Source organism: Myxocyprinus asiaticus, chromosome 33, assembly GCF_019703515.2.
Source record: "Myxocyprinus asiaticus isolate MX2 ecotype Aquarium Trade chromosome 33, UBuf_Myxa_2, whole genome shotgun sequence".
NCBI lineage: Eukaryota > Metazoa > Chordata > Actinopteri > Cypriniformes > Catostomidae > Myxocyprinus > Myxocyprinus asiaticus.
In genome coordinates, this window is record NC_059376.1 from 13,149,356 (window position 1) to 13,169,140 (window position 19,785).

Here is a 19,785-nt window from a genome sequence, read left to right on the forward strand (position 1 = left end):
TCAGTTTGGTTCACTAGGCTACACAATCATGGGGAAGACTGCTGATCTGACAGTTTTCCAGAAGACAATCACTGACACCCTTCACAAGGAGGGTAAGCCACAAACATTCATTGCCAAAGAAGCTGGCTGTTCACAGAGTGCTGTATCCAAGCTGTGTTAACAGAAAGTTGAGTGGAAGGAAAAAGTGTTGAAGAAAAAGATGCACAACCAACCGAGAGAACCGCAGCCTTATGATTGTCCAGCAAAATCGATTCAAGAATTTGGGTGAACTTCACAAGGAATGGACTGAGGCTGGGGTCAAGGCATCAAGAGCCACCACACACAGACATGTCAAGGAATTTGGCTACAGTTGTCGTATTCCTCTTGTTAAGCCACTCCTGAACCACAGACAACGTCAGAGGCGTCTTACCTGGGCTAAGGAGAAGAAGAACTGGACTGTTGCCCATTGTTCCAAAGTCCTCTTTTCAGATGAGAGCAAGTTTTGTATTTCATTTGGAAACCAAGGTCCTAGAGTCTGGAGGAAGGGTGGAGAAGCTCATAGCCCAAGTTGCTTGAAGTCCAGTGTTAAGTTTCCACAGTCTGTGATGATTTGGGGTGCAATGTCATCTGCTGGTGTTGGTCCATTGTGTTTTTTGAAAACCAAAGTCACTGCACCCATTTACCAAGAAATTTTGGAGCACTTCATGCTTCCTTCTGCTGACCAGCTTTTTAAAGATGCTGATTTCATTTTCCAGCAGGATTTGGCACCTGCCCACACTGCCAAAAGCACCAAAAGTTGGTTAAATGACCATGGTGTTGGTGTGCTTGACTGGCCAGCAAACTCACCAGACCTGAACCCCATAGAGAATCTATGGGGTATTGTCAAGAGGAAAATGAGAAACAAGAGACCAAAAAATGCAGATGAGCTGAAGGCCACTGTCAAAGAAACCTGGGCTTCCATACCACCTCAGCAGTGCCACAAACTGATCACCTCCATGCCATGCCAAATTGAGGCAGTAATTAAAGCAAAAGGAGCCCCTACCAAGTATTGAGTACATATACAGTAAATGAACATACTTTCCAGAAGGCCAACAATTCACTAAAAATGTTTTTTTTTATTGGTCTTATGATGTATTCTAATTTTTTGAGATAGTGAATTGGTGGGTTTTTGTTAAATGTGAGCCAAAATCATCACAATTAAAAGAACCAAAGACTTAAACTACTTCAGTCTGTGTGCATTTAATTTATTTAATACACAAGTTTCACAATTTGAGTTGAATTACTGAAATAAATGAACTTTTCCACGACATTCTAATTTATTGAGATGCACCTGTAGATCAAGTGGTGTTTATTTGTGGTCGTAGTTCTTCTGATAATATTAGATGTTTTATAAATATTTTGTGGTCAGTAGCGAATGATCAGACCCCGATTGCTGCCATCTCACTTGACGCCGAGAAGGCGTTTGATAGGGTGGAATGGGAATATTTTTTTAAGATTTTGGAAATTTACAGATTTGGGAACACTTTTATTGGGTGGATTAAGTTACTTTATAAACATCCATCAGCGGCAATGCAAACGAATGGATTCATTTCAGATTATTTTTGTCTTGGTAAGGGAACCAGGCAAGACTGTCCTCTCTCCCCTTTGCTGATCTGTCTTGCCCTGAAACCATTAGCAGCCGCAATAAGAAAAGAGGATGATTTTCCTGGCATTGTAGCAGGAGGTGTGGTGCATAAACTTTTCCTTTAAGCAGATGATATATTGTTATTTGTCCCAAATCCTAGAAGATCTATGCCTAGCCTCCATAGATTTATTAATTCTTTCTCCAAATTTTTAGGTTACAGGGTGAAATGGTCTAAATCGGAAGCTCTTGCTCTGACAGCATATTGCCCTACCACAGCTTTCCAACCTGGCACCTTTCAATGGCCCAAGCAAGGCATTAGGTATTTAGGCATTTTATTTACAGCAAATTTGAGAGGTTTAGTCAGAGCTAATTTTGACCCATTAATGAAAAAGATCTTGTGTGATGTTGATAGGTGAGCTTCACAACATTTGTCTATGGCTGGGAACAAAATTAAATTATTTACTGTAGTCTCTCCCTCTAGAAGTTCCTCTTTCTTATTTTAAACAATTTGACAGAATATCTAAGTAATTTGTTTGGAATGGTAAACAACCTCTGTTACATTTCAGTAAGTTACAGTACATAGACCAATTGACAAAGGAGGTTTAGGCCTCCCCAAAATTTGGTTTTTATTACTATGCTTTTAATCTTAAGACACTTGGCCCATTGGTCTCTTTCACCTGAGATAGCCCATCCCTGGTTCAACATTGAACAATCAGTCCATGCCCCAATTTCACCATTGCAAAGTCTTTCTATTAAATTGCCTAGAGAAGTAAAAATGCATACCATTATTTCACACTTACATTCAGTATGGACAAAGGTTTCCTGTATGTTCAATTTTGATACCTACCTAAATGTTTCCTCAAGTATATGGCTGAACCCCAAATTATGTACCATTCCAGCCCGATATAGTATAATGTAACTAAACTAATATATTTCTAAGTACAATAGCATATATTGGGGTTAAACACACGCCTGCACCACATATACAAATATTGCTGTGTCTATAATGGCATCAACAGAAATGAGGAGACTGTTCTGTCCATGACATGCAGGCAAAAGTTGCTATGGTGACGCCTCACTTATGAGACTGCCCTGACAAGTGGGTGAGTAAACAATTACAGAATTTTCACTTTTGGGTGAAACATAGTTTAAGATCCCACTTCTGTTTATTGGCCAAGCAGGTCTGGTTACTGGATGATGGCAATAATCTCAAAATACAGCCAAATATGGCCCTATAACTAGTTGTTACATACTTTATAGCTGTAAACATGTAATGGTCTTTCTTTCTACAAACCTGTGTGATGTACTGAGGGTTAGCGTTGGTATTCACTGGCAGTCCCGGGCCCTGGGGAGATGTCAGCACATGATTGGATGGTGACACAGGTGATCTGGTGTCCGTATCCAGTGGGCTGTGAGAGTGCAGTGATCCTGGGGTGGATGAAGTGGGGCTAGGCGAGTAAACAAAGTGGTTGGATGGCTGTTTGGTGGTGGTGGGCAGTGCAGGTGACAGAGGGGAGCGTGATTGCATGGAGGAGTGTTTGTGAGGTGAAAGATGTGGTTCAGAGGATCGTGAGGAGGGTGAAAGGGGGGAGTGCAGGGGCCGGCCTGGGCTGAGGGTCTCTGAGGTTGCGGTAGGGGAAAGGGGCGAGGCGGGAAACTCATCACTGGTTTTAGTGCGAGGCATTTTGTTGACCTGGACGTAGTTGATGGGGAAGATTCCACTGCGCGTGGTGCCTGCGATACGACCCTCTAGCCAGTGATCATCTACACGCCGGGTTATAGAGATCACCTCACCCTGAACAATGACAACCAAGAGGAAAGAGGTAAGAAAACAGTGAAATAGGCAAACAGAGAAGAGGCCAAAATGAATTGAATTAAGCAGCATTGGTCATGCACCCTGAAACATTCTTCTTGTACTTGTTGCACAAACAGTTATTTTCAATCTGACATAAAACATTTATATCAGCTTTCATAATCAAATATTTTGCCTATTGGCACTTTTTTGAGCTTAGTTTATTTTGTTAAGAAATTTCACTATTTGAGTGTAGTTTGAGCAGCTGTGCTTCCCCATTCTTGAAAAGCACCATCTGCCACTGCTGGTAGTGTACAGTATGTAGGTAAATGTCAATTATACAGTTTAGCGGTCATTTTACAAAACTATCTAACGGCAGAATGCAGTGCTTGACCAGTCATAATCAAGTATTCCACAGAGCAGTGTAATAATGTGTGATATTTATGGCACCTTTCTGAATGACAGTTCCACGGGCAGGTCAGCATTAAAGTTAAAGTGGGCTACTGCCTCTCCGTACTCCAACACCTGGATGGTGGGCGTCTTTATTGGAGTGGGTTTCTCCGTTGGAGGAATAATCTGGAAAGAACAGCCAGGAAGCAGGGGTGGAATGACAAAATAGAAAGATTATGTTTTATTACACACCTGCATGTATGCAGCCATATTTACCTCCACATAGCTGGTGGGAAAGATTCCCACTCTCCCATGATGCTCTCCTTCATACCAGTTGCCGTCCACCTGTCGGTGTATGTACACAACATCACCTTTCTGTATGGTCAGCTCCCTATAGATGACAGGGTCAAAGATCATAATGGTTGTGTTAAATACTCTCCACTTTTCAAAAAAAAAAAAAACTCTAAAAATGTCTCTTATTATGAGGATCATTCCATTCAAATGTAGGACAAGAGAGGACACAATTTTAGCCTCATTCAGTCTTAGAATTTGCCTCAATTTCAAAAACCTGAGCAGTCTATATTCAGTGAGGGCAGCCCATATTTCTAGATAAAACACTAAACAGATGCAAAATAAATAATACCAGCTATATGGCTTACACAAATCTCATTGCAGATTCTGCAAATGATACAAATAAAGATCTGACTAAAAAGTGTGTTTGTGTGTGTCTACTCACTTTGAGGACTGTGCTTGAAAATTAAATTTGGCTCGTGCTGCTTTCATCTGTGTAGACAAACATTCATGCTTTCTCAGAATCAGTGTCAAAACTAGCTTTCCATTCAAATTTGACAAGAAAATTGATAAAATACCTTCCTCTCTTCTTTCTTAGGAGGAAAATCCATAGTCTCTGACATAGAGGTTACACGATCTGTACAAGGAAGTAAACACCAGATGATATATCTGCTCATAAAAGAATGAAAAGAGTTCAGTCATGACAACTCTCGGATTGATTTATCATGTAAATATGGGTATGATGTATTAATAGGAAATTGGTCTTGGTGGGCTAGATCTGCTACGCTGCTGATGCAGAGCAAGTACATGCAACTGCTAGAAAATACACAGACATACTGAGTTAACATGTGGACATGCTGCACAATTAGACAAAACGCAAGACATTCTGGAATCGAACATGTATGACATGCCGCTGGACAAATAGACATTACAAACATTCCCCATGTAGCAGATCTAGACCTATGGAGCTATGGTGGAGGTGGGTTTCAAAGAAAAACTCTGAAACCAGCTTATCTGCAAAACTGAGCAATTTTTATGTGAGACAAAGAGAGACGCAAGTTGATTGGCTACACAATTACATGTCAAAGGACCAATCAGCTTCGATTGGCTTAACATGTCACATGTAAGCGAGCCAGTTGGCTAACAGATAACAAGTTCAAAGAACACCATGCACCACATAGGCCCTGTCCCAAATGGCACAACTGATGTGGACTTGCGGTCTCGTTGGCCTTCATTTGCGCATTCCCACAAAGTCCACAAGACCGTAGGGTGTCCCATTTTGTCATTTTAGCGCTCAGAGGGGTGCTTATGATTGCCCCATTTGTGGCCTTGAGCGCTCTTTGGCTGAGTCTGCGTCAGTGCGAGCTCTACAGTGGACTACTACCCAACAGTCCCCGCTGTTGATCCTATCAACCAATCACTGTGGACTGGAGTTTCCGAGCTTGAGAAAAAATCATGGCGGGCGAGGTGATCTAAATCGCGGATTACATATTGATTTCAATAATCGTTTTTTACTGATTGTCAATGACGGATCACTTGCTTGTGTGTTTATTACTTTTTAGTCTGATGAGTATAACTGGTTCGAAGCTATTTTTATTCAGTTTTCTATAGATGGAATTACTCATGACTTTTCAAATAATGATTTAAAAAACTCCATGTATATTAAAACCATGTGTAAAATTGCATCATCAGACTGAAGTCTTGAAGTCTGTCTTAAATGCACACTTTTATAGAATATGCACGCTCATTGACTTGCTGTCGAGTACCAAATCTGTCTGCCCTCACTTACGTCACCAAAGTCTGGACTCAGAGGAAGACCGCAAGGGCTTAAGGTGCCATTTGGGACAGGTTTTGGGACCTAGTTTAACACTTGAAACAAACACTTAATAAACCAAAATCAGAATAGAGTCTATAGTAGTGGTCGACCAATATGGGTTTTTTTAATGTCCGATGCCAATATCCAGAGAGCAGCGTGGCCGATATATCACACAATTTAATATAGTAAATAACATAAATGTAAATTGCTAAAAAAAAATACGAAACTCATATTTATTACTATATTTACTCAATTTCACACAAAACTTTAACTTATAAAAAATATATTGTATTTTAAATGGTATATAGCAGTTTCTTCTGATTTCTGTTTAGTCATCAAATTTTAGTCATTTCTTTGCACATGAAGAAATTGTTAATATATTAGGAAGAAGGAAATAACAGTACACACAGTAGTCCAGCAACCATAGATGGCATGTCCACGTTAGCAATCACATTTTCTCAAAAAATACAGAATCAAAGCAATTGTACATTGTACAGTGCATAGTGAATAAGACATTTCCTTATAGCACACGTGAAGCGTTTTTACTTTGAAGTTGCACTCACACACTTGTGCAGATCCAGCACGAGCAGCAATTTCCTGACAGTTTAAATGGCCTGGATCGCCTTCTTGGATTGTCACGGAGTGACTATCATGATTTGTGAATCAGAGGAACTTTTTTTTGAAGTTTTTTATTCTGGCTGATGAAATAGGCGCTTCAGAGGAAGATATTAGTTGAGCGCTCGGCAGGAAGAAAATGCTGGATTTTCATGAGCTTCGTGAATTACATCTGTTTAAACGAGATATCTGCATATTTGAAAACGGTATATAATAGAAGTTTTATTGATATTTGCCTTTTATCATTAGAAAAGAAAGTTAAAATTGACAGGGAACTGCTGAGGAGAGACTGATAGAATACGTACTTTAGAGACAAATAAACGAGCGTTCAACAGGATGCTGGATCTGCTCAAGTTTTGTGAGGTTTGTTTATTACATCTGTTTAAACGAGATATCTGCATATTTGCAGATGGTATATAATAGAAGTTTTATTGATATTTGCCTTTTATGATTAGAAAAGTTACAGGGAACTGTTGAGGAGTGACTGTTAGAATACTTGCTTCAGATGAGGATTTATGAGAATTCCACAGGATGCTGGATCTGCTCAAGTTTTGTGAAGTTTGTTTATTACATCTGTTTAAACAAGATATGCGTGTATTTGCAGACAGTATATGATATTAGTTTTATTGATATTTGCCTTTTTATCATTAGACAAGACAGTTAAAAGTTACAGAGAACTGTTGAGGAGAGAGAGGGACAATGAAACAGGCGAGCACTTTAACATTATGAGCTCAAACGCGTCTGCCGCTGATATGCGGACCGTTTAAATGAGACTGTGTTGCACACAGGTTTATTACTGTAGTAGCACGATGGCACGTAACAACAAAATGAACCATGACTGGTCGTTTACTTGTCTCAGTCGCTCCATGTGCAGGCAGGCAATTTTCGGCACCCTCAAGAAAGTAATCGGCCAAACGGCAAGAATTATCGGCCGATGCAGATAATTAAAAAGTAAGAATATAGTCCGATTTAACGGCCTCTGCGATATATCGGTTGACCACTAGTCTATAGTCCATCTTTATATATTTATGAGAAATTTGGTTTGGGGAACCTCACAGTATGGATACGCAGTATGGAGGGCATAGAGTGTGGTAAATGTATTAAAAACATTTCACCAATGCAATTTTGTGATTGATTTGTCAAAGCAAGTTTTATATGATAAAAAAATTATAATAATGGTATAGAAATATACTAACAAGTTGAATGAATGTTGGGTGCTTGGTTTCATGCTGATGTTTGACATTTGAACATATAAATTGTGAAATTACACTTACACTCTACCACACCATTTGACACGCAAAAAAAAAAGAAAAGAAAAAAAAATCCCACTCCTCTCTTAATGTTCAATACTCACTGTCAAATCTAATTTTCATTTTCTTTCCTCCTGCAAAAGAAACTTTGATTGGTTTGCCAGTGACACCCAGAGAATAGTCAATCATAACAGAGGTCATTTGGATATAGTTTTAAAAGTACCAGACTGATCACACTGTGAATTTGGCAAAAGGAGGTTGAAAGTTCTGCTGCTGAAACTGGTCTGTGCTTACTGAAAATCAAATCACTGCACCCCAGTGACCAAAGCTGGAAGAGTTTTTTAATATATGGGCACATGTGAGCAGTTTCTTGGTGAAATGCCCACAGAGTGGTGCCAAAAGCTAGTTTTAATTTTAGGTTACGTTTACACGACAATGATGTACTAAAAACTGAAAGTTTTTCCTTTGCGTTTTTGAAAAGTTTCACGTACAGACGACAACGTTGTCAAAACGATCCCCGTTCACATGGATCCGCGAAAACGACTAAAAACGCTGTATTATGCATGCCAGGCCAGTAGTTGGCGATGTAACTTTGTAAAGAAACACTATGCGCCTGCGCACATAAGCATTCTTCCACAGAGCGGTGAATACAAACAATGAAGATGGCGAAAGCATCGAGCAATTTTGTCTGGACGGACGATGAGTTTGCTTTATTACTACAATTACTTTGCTGGAGAAGCGTCAATAAACTCAAAATCTTGAGCAGCACAAACACAGTCCTGTAGTCCGCCATTGTAGTTTTGAAGTACTCGCGTGCATGCCTATAGACTGAACACGTAATATGTGTGCGCATGACATCATCATTTTCACAAATTCAAACATTTTTTGTATGTTTACACAGAGACGATAACGGCATCATTTTCAAAAACTTGCACTCTGAAACCCGTTTTCAAAAGTTTGCATTTTCAGGCCCCAAAACGCCGTTGTCGTGTAAATGAACAGCCAATACGCATAAAAAAATTTCTGTTTTTAGTTGAAAACATTGTCGTGTAAATGGCCCCTTAGTTGTAATTGATGTAATACAGTCAACAGGAATGCGTATTATATTAACCCTAACCCCAACCCTAAACCTAACCGTCAGTGGAGTGAAAATTTAACTTTACAGCAAAAATGCAACCTCAGAATCATGCACAACATTGTTTATGTGAACACAATTACTTCCTGATTTCCACAGGAGCAGAACCCATTCATACTTGAATTCATGCAAAAATGTCTGATGAGGGATGGCGCTTGTCAGAAATTAACTAATTTTGTTTCAAGAAACCAATCATTGTAAATGGACTTAAGGGGGAAAGAAAATATAACAAAAGTGTAGAATATGGCCCCTTTAACAACCTTGGGCCCCTTTTCACTCTGAAAGTGAAATTCTGAGCTTCAACATTGTCATTAAAGAGCCATAAGAGGCTTGTGAGCCATGTGTCAAGCACAATGCTGTAGGATTTATCTGAGGTAGGTTCAAGTTGTTTCTTTATCTGAAAACTCTGAATCACATCTTGGTGTGTAGTGCTAAAGGTAAAAGTAAAGGGCAGAAGTCTAGGATTTTTGTGCATACAGGCTGTTAAACCACTTTCTGTAGGTAGATACCTCTGTCATATGGAGTTGTGTAATCCCCACATTTGCAGAGAGTAAAGAAGTTTTACAGAATGTCTTTGATCCGTTTATGCACGAAACAGTTTATGCTTGATCAACCGTATGTCAGTTGATTTAATCTGGATTTAAACTTTGGGCCAGGAGCTGTATTGCTGGCCTTTTGTTGTTTTAGTCCTAACACTCTTTTCCTTTCTAGAAAACGCAAATACCAGTAAGGAAATGTAACCTTATGTTTTGACATTACTAAATTAATTCAAAGATTAAATCAAATGAACTCGTTTGGACTTGTTAAGAACATTTTTATGCTCACCAATATCAGCACTGGTACATGGGCACCTCCAGTGCTGTAAGCATTAATGTGTTTCAGTTTTCTGGACTAATTTCCAAGCAAAATAACTGGATAAAGCCACAGTAATCTATAATCAAGACTTCCATCCTGCTGCTTGCTACACATTTCCTGCCCGGCCGACTTCACATTTGCATTCCTTGGTTCACAGAAATGTGTTTGCTTTGTCTCTGTATTAATTTAAAAAGGAGGAGGATAAGAGAGGGGAGGTGTGGTAACGAGGAAAGTGGAGGAAATAGGAAATACTGGAGGGGAGGGGAATAGGAAGATGACTGTATCTTACCATCAGCATGTGTGAAGCTCGCTGTTGTGCCCTGCTTTACAGCGGAACAGGGAATTATGGGAGAGCTGGAGAAGAAAAACAAGAGGTGAAGGCATATTCTATAATTATAATTCCATAATCACGTGCAACCAAGTCTCTTTTAAATAGATGCAGAAGTGCAAAGCCACAAACTGATAAAGCAAAACAAAAAGTACAATTTAATACACAAATATATACAGTATATCCTATATCAACTGTTTTCCTGGACAGCAACACTTAAAAAAAAAAAAAAAAAAATTATATATATATATATATATATATATATATATATATATATATATATATATATATTAGTTTAAAAAAAATCATGATTATGAATTAAAGCATGATATATTTACTTGATAAGACAAACTGCATAAGATATTAAGACTTGTTTTCAGAGAATAAATCTCAAATAACATTTACAATGCTGTGAAAAAGTATTTCCTGATTCTTCTATTTTTCTGTATTTTTCATAATAAAATGTTTTATATCTTCAAACGAGATATAACATAAAACAAAGGGAACCGGAGTAAACACAAAATGCAGTTTTCAAATATATATTTTATTGGAGCAAAAAAGTTATCCAACACCTATATCACCCATGTGAAAAACTAAATGCCCCCTTAAACTTAAATAGCTGGTTGTGCCACCTTTAGCAGCAACAACTGCTTCCAATAACTGGAGATCAGTCTTTCACAATGCTGTGGTGGAATTTTGTCCCACTCTTCTTTGCAAAACTGCTTTAGTTCAGCCACACTGGTGGGTTTTAGAGCATGAACTGCCCGTTTAAGGTCCTGCCACATCATCTCAATCGGGTTCAAGTCAGGACTTTGACTAGGCCACTCCAAAACTTTAATTTAGCTTCTTTTGACCATTCAGAGGTGGACTTACTCCTATGATTTGGATCATTGTCTTGTTGCATAATCCAGTTGCACTTGAGCTTCAACTCACGGACTGATGACCGGATGCTCTCCTTTAGGATTTTCTGGTACAGAGCAGAATTCATGTTTCCCTGAATTAATGCAAGTCGACCTGGCCCAGCAGCAAAGCATACCTACACCATCACAATACCACCACCATGCTTGACCGTAGGTATGATATTCTCTTTGTGGAATTCTGTGTTCGATTTACGCCAGATGTATTGGGACCCCTGTCTTCCAAACAGTTCCACTTTTGACTCATCAGTCCACAGAACATTCTCCAAAAAGGTTTGAGGATTATCAAGGTGTGTTTTGCCAAAATTCAGACGAGCATTAATGTTCTTCTGGGTTAGCAGTGGTTTTCGCCTCACCACTCTTCCATGGATGGCATTTTTGGCCAGTGTCTTTCTGAGAGTGGAGTCATGAACAGTGACCTTTATTGATGCGAGAGAGGCCTGCAGTTCCTTGGATGTTGTCCTTGGCTTTTTTGTGCCTTCCTGGATGAGTCGTCACTGTGCTCATGGAGGAATTTTGGAATGTCAGACACTTCTGGGAAGGTTTACTACTGTGCCAAGTTTTCTCCATTTGGAGATAATGGCTCTCACTGTGGTTCTTTGGAGTCCCAGAGCCTTTGAAATAGCTTTGTGACCCTTCCCAGACTGATGTATTGCAATCACCTTTTTCCACATCATTTCTGGAATTTCTTTTGACTTTGGCATAGTGTGCTACTGGGTGAAACCTTTTAGCCAATTTGAACAGGGCTGGTATGTTTACTCAGGTTGCCTTTGTTTTATGTTATATCTCGTTTGAAGATCTAAAACAATTTAGTATGAAAAATAAAATAAAAAATTGAAGAAATCAGGAGGGGGTGGGGGGATTCTTTTTCACAGCACTGTAGTGAGGTTAATGCTTAAAACAAGAAAAATAGACAAGTGGTACAGAAAAAAGAAACAAAATTCAAGGGTTATTTTCTGAAAACAAGTTTTAATATCTTCTGCAATTTTACAAATTTCAAGTAAATTTATTGCATTTTAAGGATGTTTCATTTTTGTTTATTATTTAGATCAAATGGACATTTTTGCTTAAGTATCCTGTTTTTCAGATTTCTTTCTCTTGTTTGGGAGAACAGAATGCCTTAAAATCTAACTTGCTTCTTCTCTAGAGTTTTAGAAGCAATCTCTAAATGTTTCAAGACACCAAAGTCTGTGAGCAAAAATGACAGCTCTCAATATGAATTCAAACATTTCTCATCAAATTCTCCCAAGACCAAAATCTGAATTATGCTATTCACTCTCATTTTAATAGCTCCTCGGACTATATATGAAACAACTGTCTCATTTATTACATTTTTTATTCCCTTCTAAGGAATTCTAGGAGAAACATTTGAGACAAAGTTACATAAACGAAACATAATGCCAGAGTTTTTAAAGAGCAATAAAATACAAGGGAGATGAAAACTATGGTTTTATTTTAGAGCACTTGGAATATAGTGCACAGGTCATATGGATTACCTTTAAGGTACATTTATTGTGCTTTTTAGTCATTTTTGGAGCTTGACAGCCCCTGGTCAATACAGTATATGCCTTCATTGTATGAAACAGAACAGCATGAACATTCTTCAAAATATCTTGTGTTCTACAAAAGACAGAAAGTCATACAGGTTTGAAATTACATGAGAGCGAGTAAACAATGACAGAATTTTCCTTTTTTGGCTAACTCTTCCTTTAAGTTGAAAGAACAAAAAAAAAAAAAAAGTAACATGCAGATTCTTGAACACTGCAATTGGTGCCTGTGCTGTTAAAAGGTTTTCAGCTCCAGGGCTATTAATCATTCCAGAAACAAGGGAAGCCATAAAACCTTCCTCACTCTATATCCTTCAGAGTTTGGCAGCTACAAGGGCATTTATGGCATTTTGAGGATGGAAAGGGAGTCAGCAGGGGTCTGATGGGGCAGAAAAGAGCATGAGCTCATCTACATGCAATAGAAAGACAGAGAAAGAAGTCAAGAATGTGTATGAGATCCAGTGAGGTATGTTAGTCACCGGGTCCCTGGCCGAACAAATACTGAAGCGTGTCAGAATGGGCGTGAAGCTCTGATCTACAGGCCTGGAAGGACCAAACTTTCCCTTTTATAGCTCTGCACATAAAGAGGGGCATAGAACTTTGATAACTGCTTGAGGAGCATCAATGCATAGAGAAAAGAATGGCAACATAAACATTAAAAGTCGAATATAAAAATTCAAATGGACCCGATTTACTTTTTTATTGCGCATACCGTAAACCCTAAAGTTTTCATACTTACAATGTCACGTTTAGGGTTCATAACTCAAATATCCAAGTTCCTTGAAAATCCATAGACTTTAGGTCTTTAGGACATTAGTGTTAATAACTCAAACTAATTTGGTCAATTTGGACCCTGTTATAATTTTCTCCGTTCTCTTTTTGCATGTGCAACTGAAGAACAGGCATATATGCATTTCTGTGGAGATGATTTAAAGACTGAACTACAATCAGTTATACTCTTTATTATTTAAGATGCGTTATTGTATGACCTAAATCTGAGTCCATTCAATTACAATTATTAAGTAGAAACAACATTTAAATAGCAAATCTGAGTTAAGTCTACTTCCATCTAGTTACCTTAACAGAATAGTTAAGTCCATTCTATATGAACACCAAGTTAAGTGAACCTAATTACACAAGTTTTGGAAATGCCATTACTCAATTCAATTGATGGAATAAGTTTATTCAATTAAATGAGTAAAGTCAACTTATTAGGGTTTTCAGTGACCAATTCATCAGTGCATGTTATTCCAAAGACAGGATTCCCACTTTTTTTTTTTTTAATCATTCAAATTCAGACTAATTCGCTTATGAATCATTTAGACCAATTTCTGAATAGGTTCGACCAACTCATAGACAAGAACAACTAAAAAAGAAAACGTTTCGCTCACATATCGGACATCGCTTTGGCTTGCAAGTTTAAGCAATATCTAACCAATGAAATATTTTAGAACATATAACTAGCGCTATCATGGTCACTTTGTTTTTTGTCCAAAATTGACTGAAAACTCCTTTGAAACACCAACCTTTCACACATTCCAATCAAGTCCAACCTCACATTCAAAACCCTGTTTCACTTGGAAGTAAGCTGCATAATATAATTTAAGTTATCAATGTCTTTTCATATTGTATCAAATTGTGTTTGATACTCTCTAAGAATTCTGTATACTGCAACACTCGATTAACAGAATGAACACAGGATGAACCAGGTCAAGCTTGTTGTGGTGGTGGGGGCGTGGTTAGGCGCTGGTTTGTGAATGAAGAGCGAGATCAGGAGATGAGAACGGTAAGGATCATCACCTGGCAATGATTGTCTAACAGCTGTTTGTCATTGCAGTGAGAGTGGAGACGGGCTTTAAAAGCGAGCCAGACGCCAGTCAGGAGAAGAGAGAGTTGCACGCAGCAGTGTATTGTTGTGTGTGCGCGCCTCATTATTTTTTGTTATGCTGAAAGTGTTATTTGAGTTTTGTAAAGCACTGAAAAGTGCAGGGAAATAAAGACCCTTTTGAGTTGGATCTCACTGTCTCCTGCTTCCTCCTTTTCCCTAACTGTGAGCATTGTTACACATGTGAAAAAGAGAGACAGCCAAGACATCCTCAATTTGACCACACACACAAATACACGTACATGCACACAAAGAGCTCAGCATGGGGTCAGGTATGTGGGCCGTTGGCCAAAGAGTCAACAATTAACCAATCAGACGAGAAGGCCAGGCATGTCATATAACCTTAATAACAGAAGAGAATCTACCGCAGTTAGTCACACTGTATCATCATTAATAGTACTGTTGTATAACAGGTATTATTGCTACAAGAAAGAATGAAGAATTGAGGTTATGTATCACTGGCATTATCATTAGATGATAGAATAGTCTGCATTGTCCCACCTGTTGTATATTGAAAAACGTAATGTACCATATCTCCGATACAGTATACAAATGACATACATGAAAACATGCACAGGAAAATTCATAAAATACAGACATATATAAACACATACTATACAGAAGGTCTGTGATATTACTGAATTGATAACTCATACTGTGGCCCTAAAAAGTATCTGGGCACTAAAGACACAAAAATGCATAAATGTCTTTGTATTGTATAACGAAATATCAAAACAAGTGGCTTTAATTTTAAAGAAAATACAGTACAAACACACTTTCCAATCAAATGAAGGCAAAAAGTATTTGGACACTTCTTGGTTGTCAAACGTTATTGAAACATGGTCATAGTTGGACACCTGTGTGAATTTGAGGCATAATGAACTTCATATGTCCACTAAAAATCACCATGAACCTGGTAAAATTCCAATTGTTGTTTAGAATAGTGAAGTTAGTTCGGAGAAAAGCTCTAGCATCATTTTGTTTGCAGGTACCACCTGGTTTAATATTCTATATAATAATCAAAAACAATTTGGAACCACTGCAGATACTATATAAACACACACAAAGACTTACCAGTTCTCCTGTCTTTTCTCTTGTGTCCCTGAGCTTGTTGTGTTGGGTTTACTTCCCTGTAATAATTGAAATCACAGTCAGTCGAGTTCTGGCACTCCCCTTTAACACACATGAACACAAACTCTCAAAGACACAGTTCAAGCAGGAGAATTTGGGAGCAGTATGAAGAAAATTTCAAGAGGCGGTGACCATTCCTGCACAGACAGTTGCACTACTCCCCTGGGTCCTAAACTCCATTAATTCAGGTTGCATAACAAGGATGAATCAGGTGGAACTAGTGATGTCATCAGCTAGGATTTCCACAGCATGTAATTCATCATGCAAGCACAGTGAGAGCAATACAGCTCTAAACAGTTAAAGGTGCAATGAATATTCTGTCATTATTTACTCATATGAAAAAAGTAAAAATGCCATAAAAGTACCATAAAAGTATCGTAAAAGTAGTTCATACGACTTGCGCACTATATTCCAGGTCTTCTGAAGCCATACAATTGCTTTGACATTGAAATCATCATTTGCTGAAAAGCACTCAAATCTCATACGTGCTCAAATATGGCGTGTCAAGACACCTCCCATTCACTTCCACAGTATGGAAAAGATCAGCAAGGACATTCTTCTAGACCTTTCCTTTTGTGTTGCACAGAAAAAAGAGAGTCATTCAGGTTTGGAACGACGTTCCAAAAGGTGCACTCAGTACACCTGAGCATATGCGTGAGTAACTGATGACAGAATTTTAATTTTCTGCTAATGCTAATTTGCGGCATACTGTTGATTTCCAAAAAAAAAGTAAGTAAATAAATAAATAAATAAATACCATGCCTCATTTATCGAAAAAATAAAAAAGCAAAACTTGCAGTTACAGAAAGGCACTAACAATGGACATATATGGAGCCAGTCCATAAAAACAAGATGTAAACGTTAGACATGTTAACAAGATTATAGTGTGATAAAATTGCTAACTAACCTTATAGCATTTGTTGCCATGACAAAAAAAAAAAAAAATTCGTAATCCCGGTATTGGATATAACTTAACACAGATAAGGTAAGAAAGCAATTTTATCACACTAAAATCATGTTCATACATATGATGTTTACATCTTGTAGCTATACTTTTGAAACGCTGTGTATTTTATCATTTACGGACTGGCCCCATTCACTTCCATTCAGTGCTAGTCTCTTTCTGTAACTGCTTTTTTAGTTAACTAGGGACAAGTCCTATTTGTTTTTTGTGGTAATTAACATTATGTCACAAATGCTGTTGATTGAGCTTAACTTGTATTAAACCCAGAACATTCCTTTAAGAACCACTGAACGAGAGACATGGTGAGAAAAGATCAAAGAAACAGCTATTAAAGAGCAGACGTGAATTGTGCATGCTGCATGGTTCAAACGAGAGGTCAGCAGTGGGTAGCAGCAGACTTTGGCTGTTCGGCATTACAGGAAGTGACAGACAGGAGCAGCATGAGGGCAAACATCCAGCGACCTGAAGCATGCTGGCTGGATGGTAACAATGGCACCCAGAAACAGACGTTGACCATTTTTTGGCAGAGGAAGTGGGAGCTTAAAATGAATAGTTTGTCTGAACTGTGTGGGAACTTTATAGGAATCAATGAGGTCATAATTTATGACTTAAGTCTGGCTAGAAGTCCACAAGATTTAAAAGCCATTTAGAGAGCAGTTTGCCAAATACACATTCTCGAATTATCTCCCTGTCTTTCTAACTGCTGTGTTATTGTCTTTCTTTCAGTCTCTCTCTATAATATTTTAGAGGAAAGTCGCGAGATGAACCTTAGCAAAGAGCAATAACAAATAAGATCTCTTTAATATCTCAGTTGTTTCTCCTACACATCAAGTAGATTAATGGACAGCAAAGGAAGACTCCTGCTTCTCAGAAATTTCTCCTGAGGAAAAAAAACAACTCAGTAATCTCAAGTGTCTCCTCTAGAGTTTCAGAAAAGATCTCAACAATGACTCAAATTGTGCTCAGATATGCCATCAAATTCTTAAATTAGACATCAAATGAGACTAAATCCCCAGCAAGAAAAAAAAAAAAATAATCTTAAACCAGCCTAACTGGTTTGCTGTTTTTGTCTAGTTTAAAATAGTCTTCCAGTCTGAAAAGCTAAAAAAGTGCCTAAAACCAGCCAATGGACCAGCCTGACTAGGCAAGACCAGCAAACCAAATTGATTTTTAAAAATTTTAGGAGAAATATAAAGTTGATACTATGATGCAACTTAGCTGAAATCTTTTAGGTATAGTTAATCCAAAAATGAAAATTTTCACATCATTTACTCACCCTCATGCCATCCCAGATGTGAATTACTTTGTTTCTTCTGCAGAACACAAATAAAGATTTTAAAGCTGAAGTATGTAACTTTTTCTGTGTTAAAATACTTTTTGCTATCCCAGCTTAATATGCAGAGACAACTTTTAATAAGCCATTCGTATGTTAATTTTCTCAGAAACTGTAAGCACTTTGTCAGTATATAGCTATGGAATTCCTCTGTTTGTTTTGAGTGACCCGTTTATACAAATACAATGAGACTGACTCGACCAATAGCATGAGTTGGGGACGGGAATATCTCTTTGTTTGACCAATGGCAGACAGGGGCGCGTACTCGGAAAGATGTTTTGAAAAAGTTTATTTTTGCAATTCCATTTGGTGGTGCTAGGGTGCAGAAATAACATACTTCAGCTTTAAGAAGAATACCTTAGCTCTGTAGGTCCATACAATGCAAGTGAATGGTGACCAAAACTTTGAAGCTCCAAAAAGCACATAAAGGCAGCATAAATGTAATCCATTCGACTCCAGTGGTTAAATCCATGTCTTCTGAAGTGATACAATCGACTTTGGGTAAAAACCGACCAAAATATAACTTGTTTTTCACTGTACAGCTTTCCATTGCAGTCTTTAGGCAAAATAATGATTTCAAGCTCCATTACACTTCCTAGTGCTTGATGCATGCACAGAGCGCTAGATAGCGCTAATAAGTATAATCAAGCTTGAAATCATGATCAACAAGGAGACTGCTGATGTCAAGATTTATAGTGAAAAGGAGTTATATTTTGGTCTGTACTTACCCAAAATGATTGGACCGCTTCAGAAAACATGGATTAAACCACTGGAGTCATATGGATTACTTTTATGCTGCCTTTATGTGCTTTTTGGAGCTTTAAAGTTCTAGTCACAATTCACTGGCATTGTATGGACCTACAGAGCTGAGATATTCTTGTAAAAAATGTGTTCGTGTTCAGCAGAAGAAAGAACGTCATACACCTCTGGGATGGTATAAGGGTGAGTAAATGATGAGAGAATTTTCATTTTTGGGTGAACTATCCCTTTAAGTCACCTGAGCAATAAAATTGTCCTGTAGGGATGGATATTTATCACTTTCACTCTCCTAGTTTTGTAGTAGTCTTTCTCTACAGTCAGAGAAGAGGAGAACTGGGGCATAAGAATTGTAGAATAGAATTAAGCTTATGTTCAGTAGGATATAAAGGCATTTTGGACAAGATGTAGGTGTGTGCTACGAGATTATATGTAATTAAAGTCAGAAGCCATACTGAAATCAGGGAGGGAAAGAGGGTGTAATCTTTGATTTTTGAGGATTGTGAGTGGAATCTGTTAGAGGGGGGTCAGTACCTCACCCCTGCCTCGCCGCTGCAGCTGTTTCTGTGACAGTTTTCTCTCCAGACCACGAATGTCTGAGTCCAGCTCCGCCTCAAAACGACACAGCTCCGACACCAGTGTCGCCTGAGCAATGCCATGACACCCAGGTGACACATAGTAGATTACGTAAAGTGATTGAAATCGTAGGGTGTGGTTACACGAGTCACCATTTGGAAATGAAGAAAAATTAATACTTAATAAATAATGTGATAAATTAAACTTTTGACATTATAACAATCACAAGTCAGGTTTAGAGCTAAGGTAGGATGTTCCACCATGAAAGATTTGTGGTCACGGTGTCAAAATGTTGTTTTGAGGTACCCAAACATTGTCGCCTACATTAACTGGCTTTAAAGGTGCATTCAGTAACTTTTGTCTTTGTGTCATCTTGGACATACACTGACATCTAGCGGCTTGGATGTAGCACCATTCAAAATCAAAAGTTTTCAGTTTCAGATTCTATTGTAGAAATATAGTATTCACAATCAGCCATGATTACTTTAATCAGTGAGTGAAAGTGTCAAATAACAGGACGGATAGTGAGATTAAGCGAGTAGTATTTCGCTGGTCATGTGATTCTAACATGGCAGTCCCCATGTGCGGACCCTCTCCATGT

The 19,785-nt window shown here is 38.2% G+C and overlaps 1 protein-coding gene across 8 annotated transcripts in view; it reads right to left on the reverse strand.

Annotated features, from left to right (window-relative positions):
* The window catches only part of LOC127424304 (vinexin-like), a 69,773-nt gene that overhangs the window by 9,924 nt on the left and 40,064 nt on the right, over positions 1 to 19,785 (reverse strand). For 4 of the 8 annotated variants that reach the window (XM_051669359.1, XM_051669358.1, XM_051669361.1 and 1 more), the window contains exons 11-19: positions 19,143 to 19,253; positions 15,499 to 15,554; positions 10,037 to 10,101; positions 7,862 to 7,891; positions 4,655 to 4,713; positions 4,522 to 4,568; positions 4,062 to 4,176; positions 3,846 to 3,971; positions 2,898 to 3,398 (exon numbers count right to left, since the gene is read on the reverse strand). In XM_051669359.1, coding sequence (XP_051525319.1) covers positions 2,898 to 3,398; positions 3,846 to 3,971; positions 4,062 to 4,176; positions 4,522 to 4,568; positions 4,655 to 4,713; positions 7,862 to 7,891; positions 10,037 to 10,101; positions 15,499 to 15,554; positions 19,143 to 19,253 — 1,110 coding nt within the window. The remainder of the gene's footprint in view (positions 1 to 2,897; positions 3,399 to 3,845; positions 3,972 to 4,061; positions 4,177 to 4,521; positions 4,569 to 4,654; positions 4,714 to 7,861; positions 7,892 to 10,036; positions 10,102 to 15,498; positions 15,555 to 19,142; positions 19,254 to 19,785) is intronic. The other 4 variants (XM_051669365.1, XM_051669362.1, XM_051669360.1 and 1 more) reach the window with 4 other exon arrangements.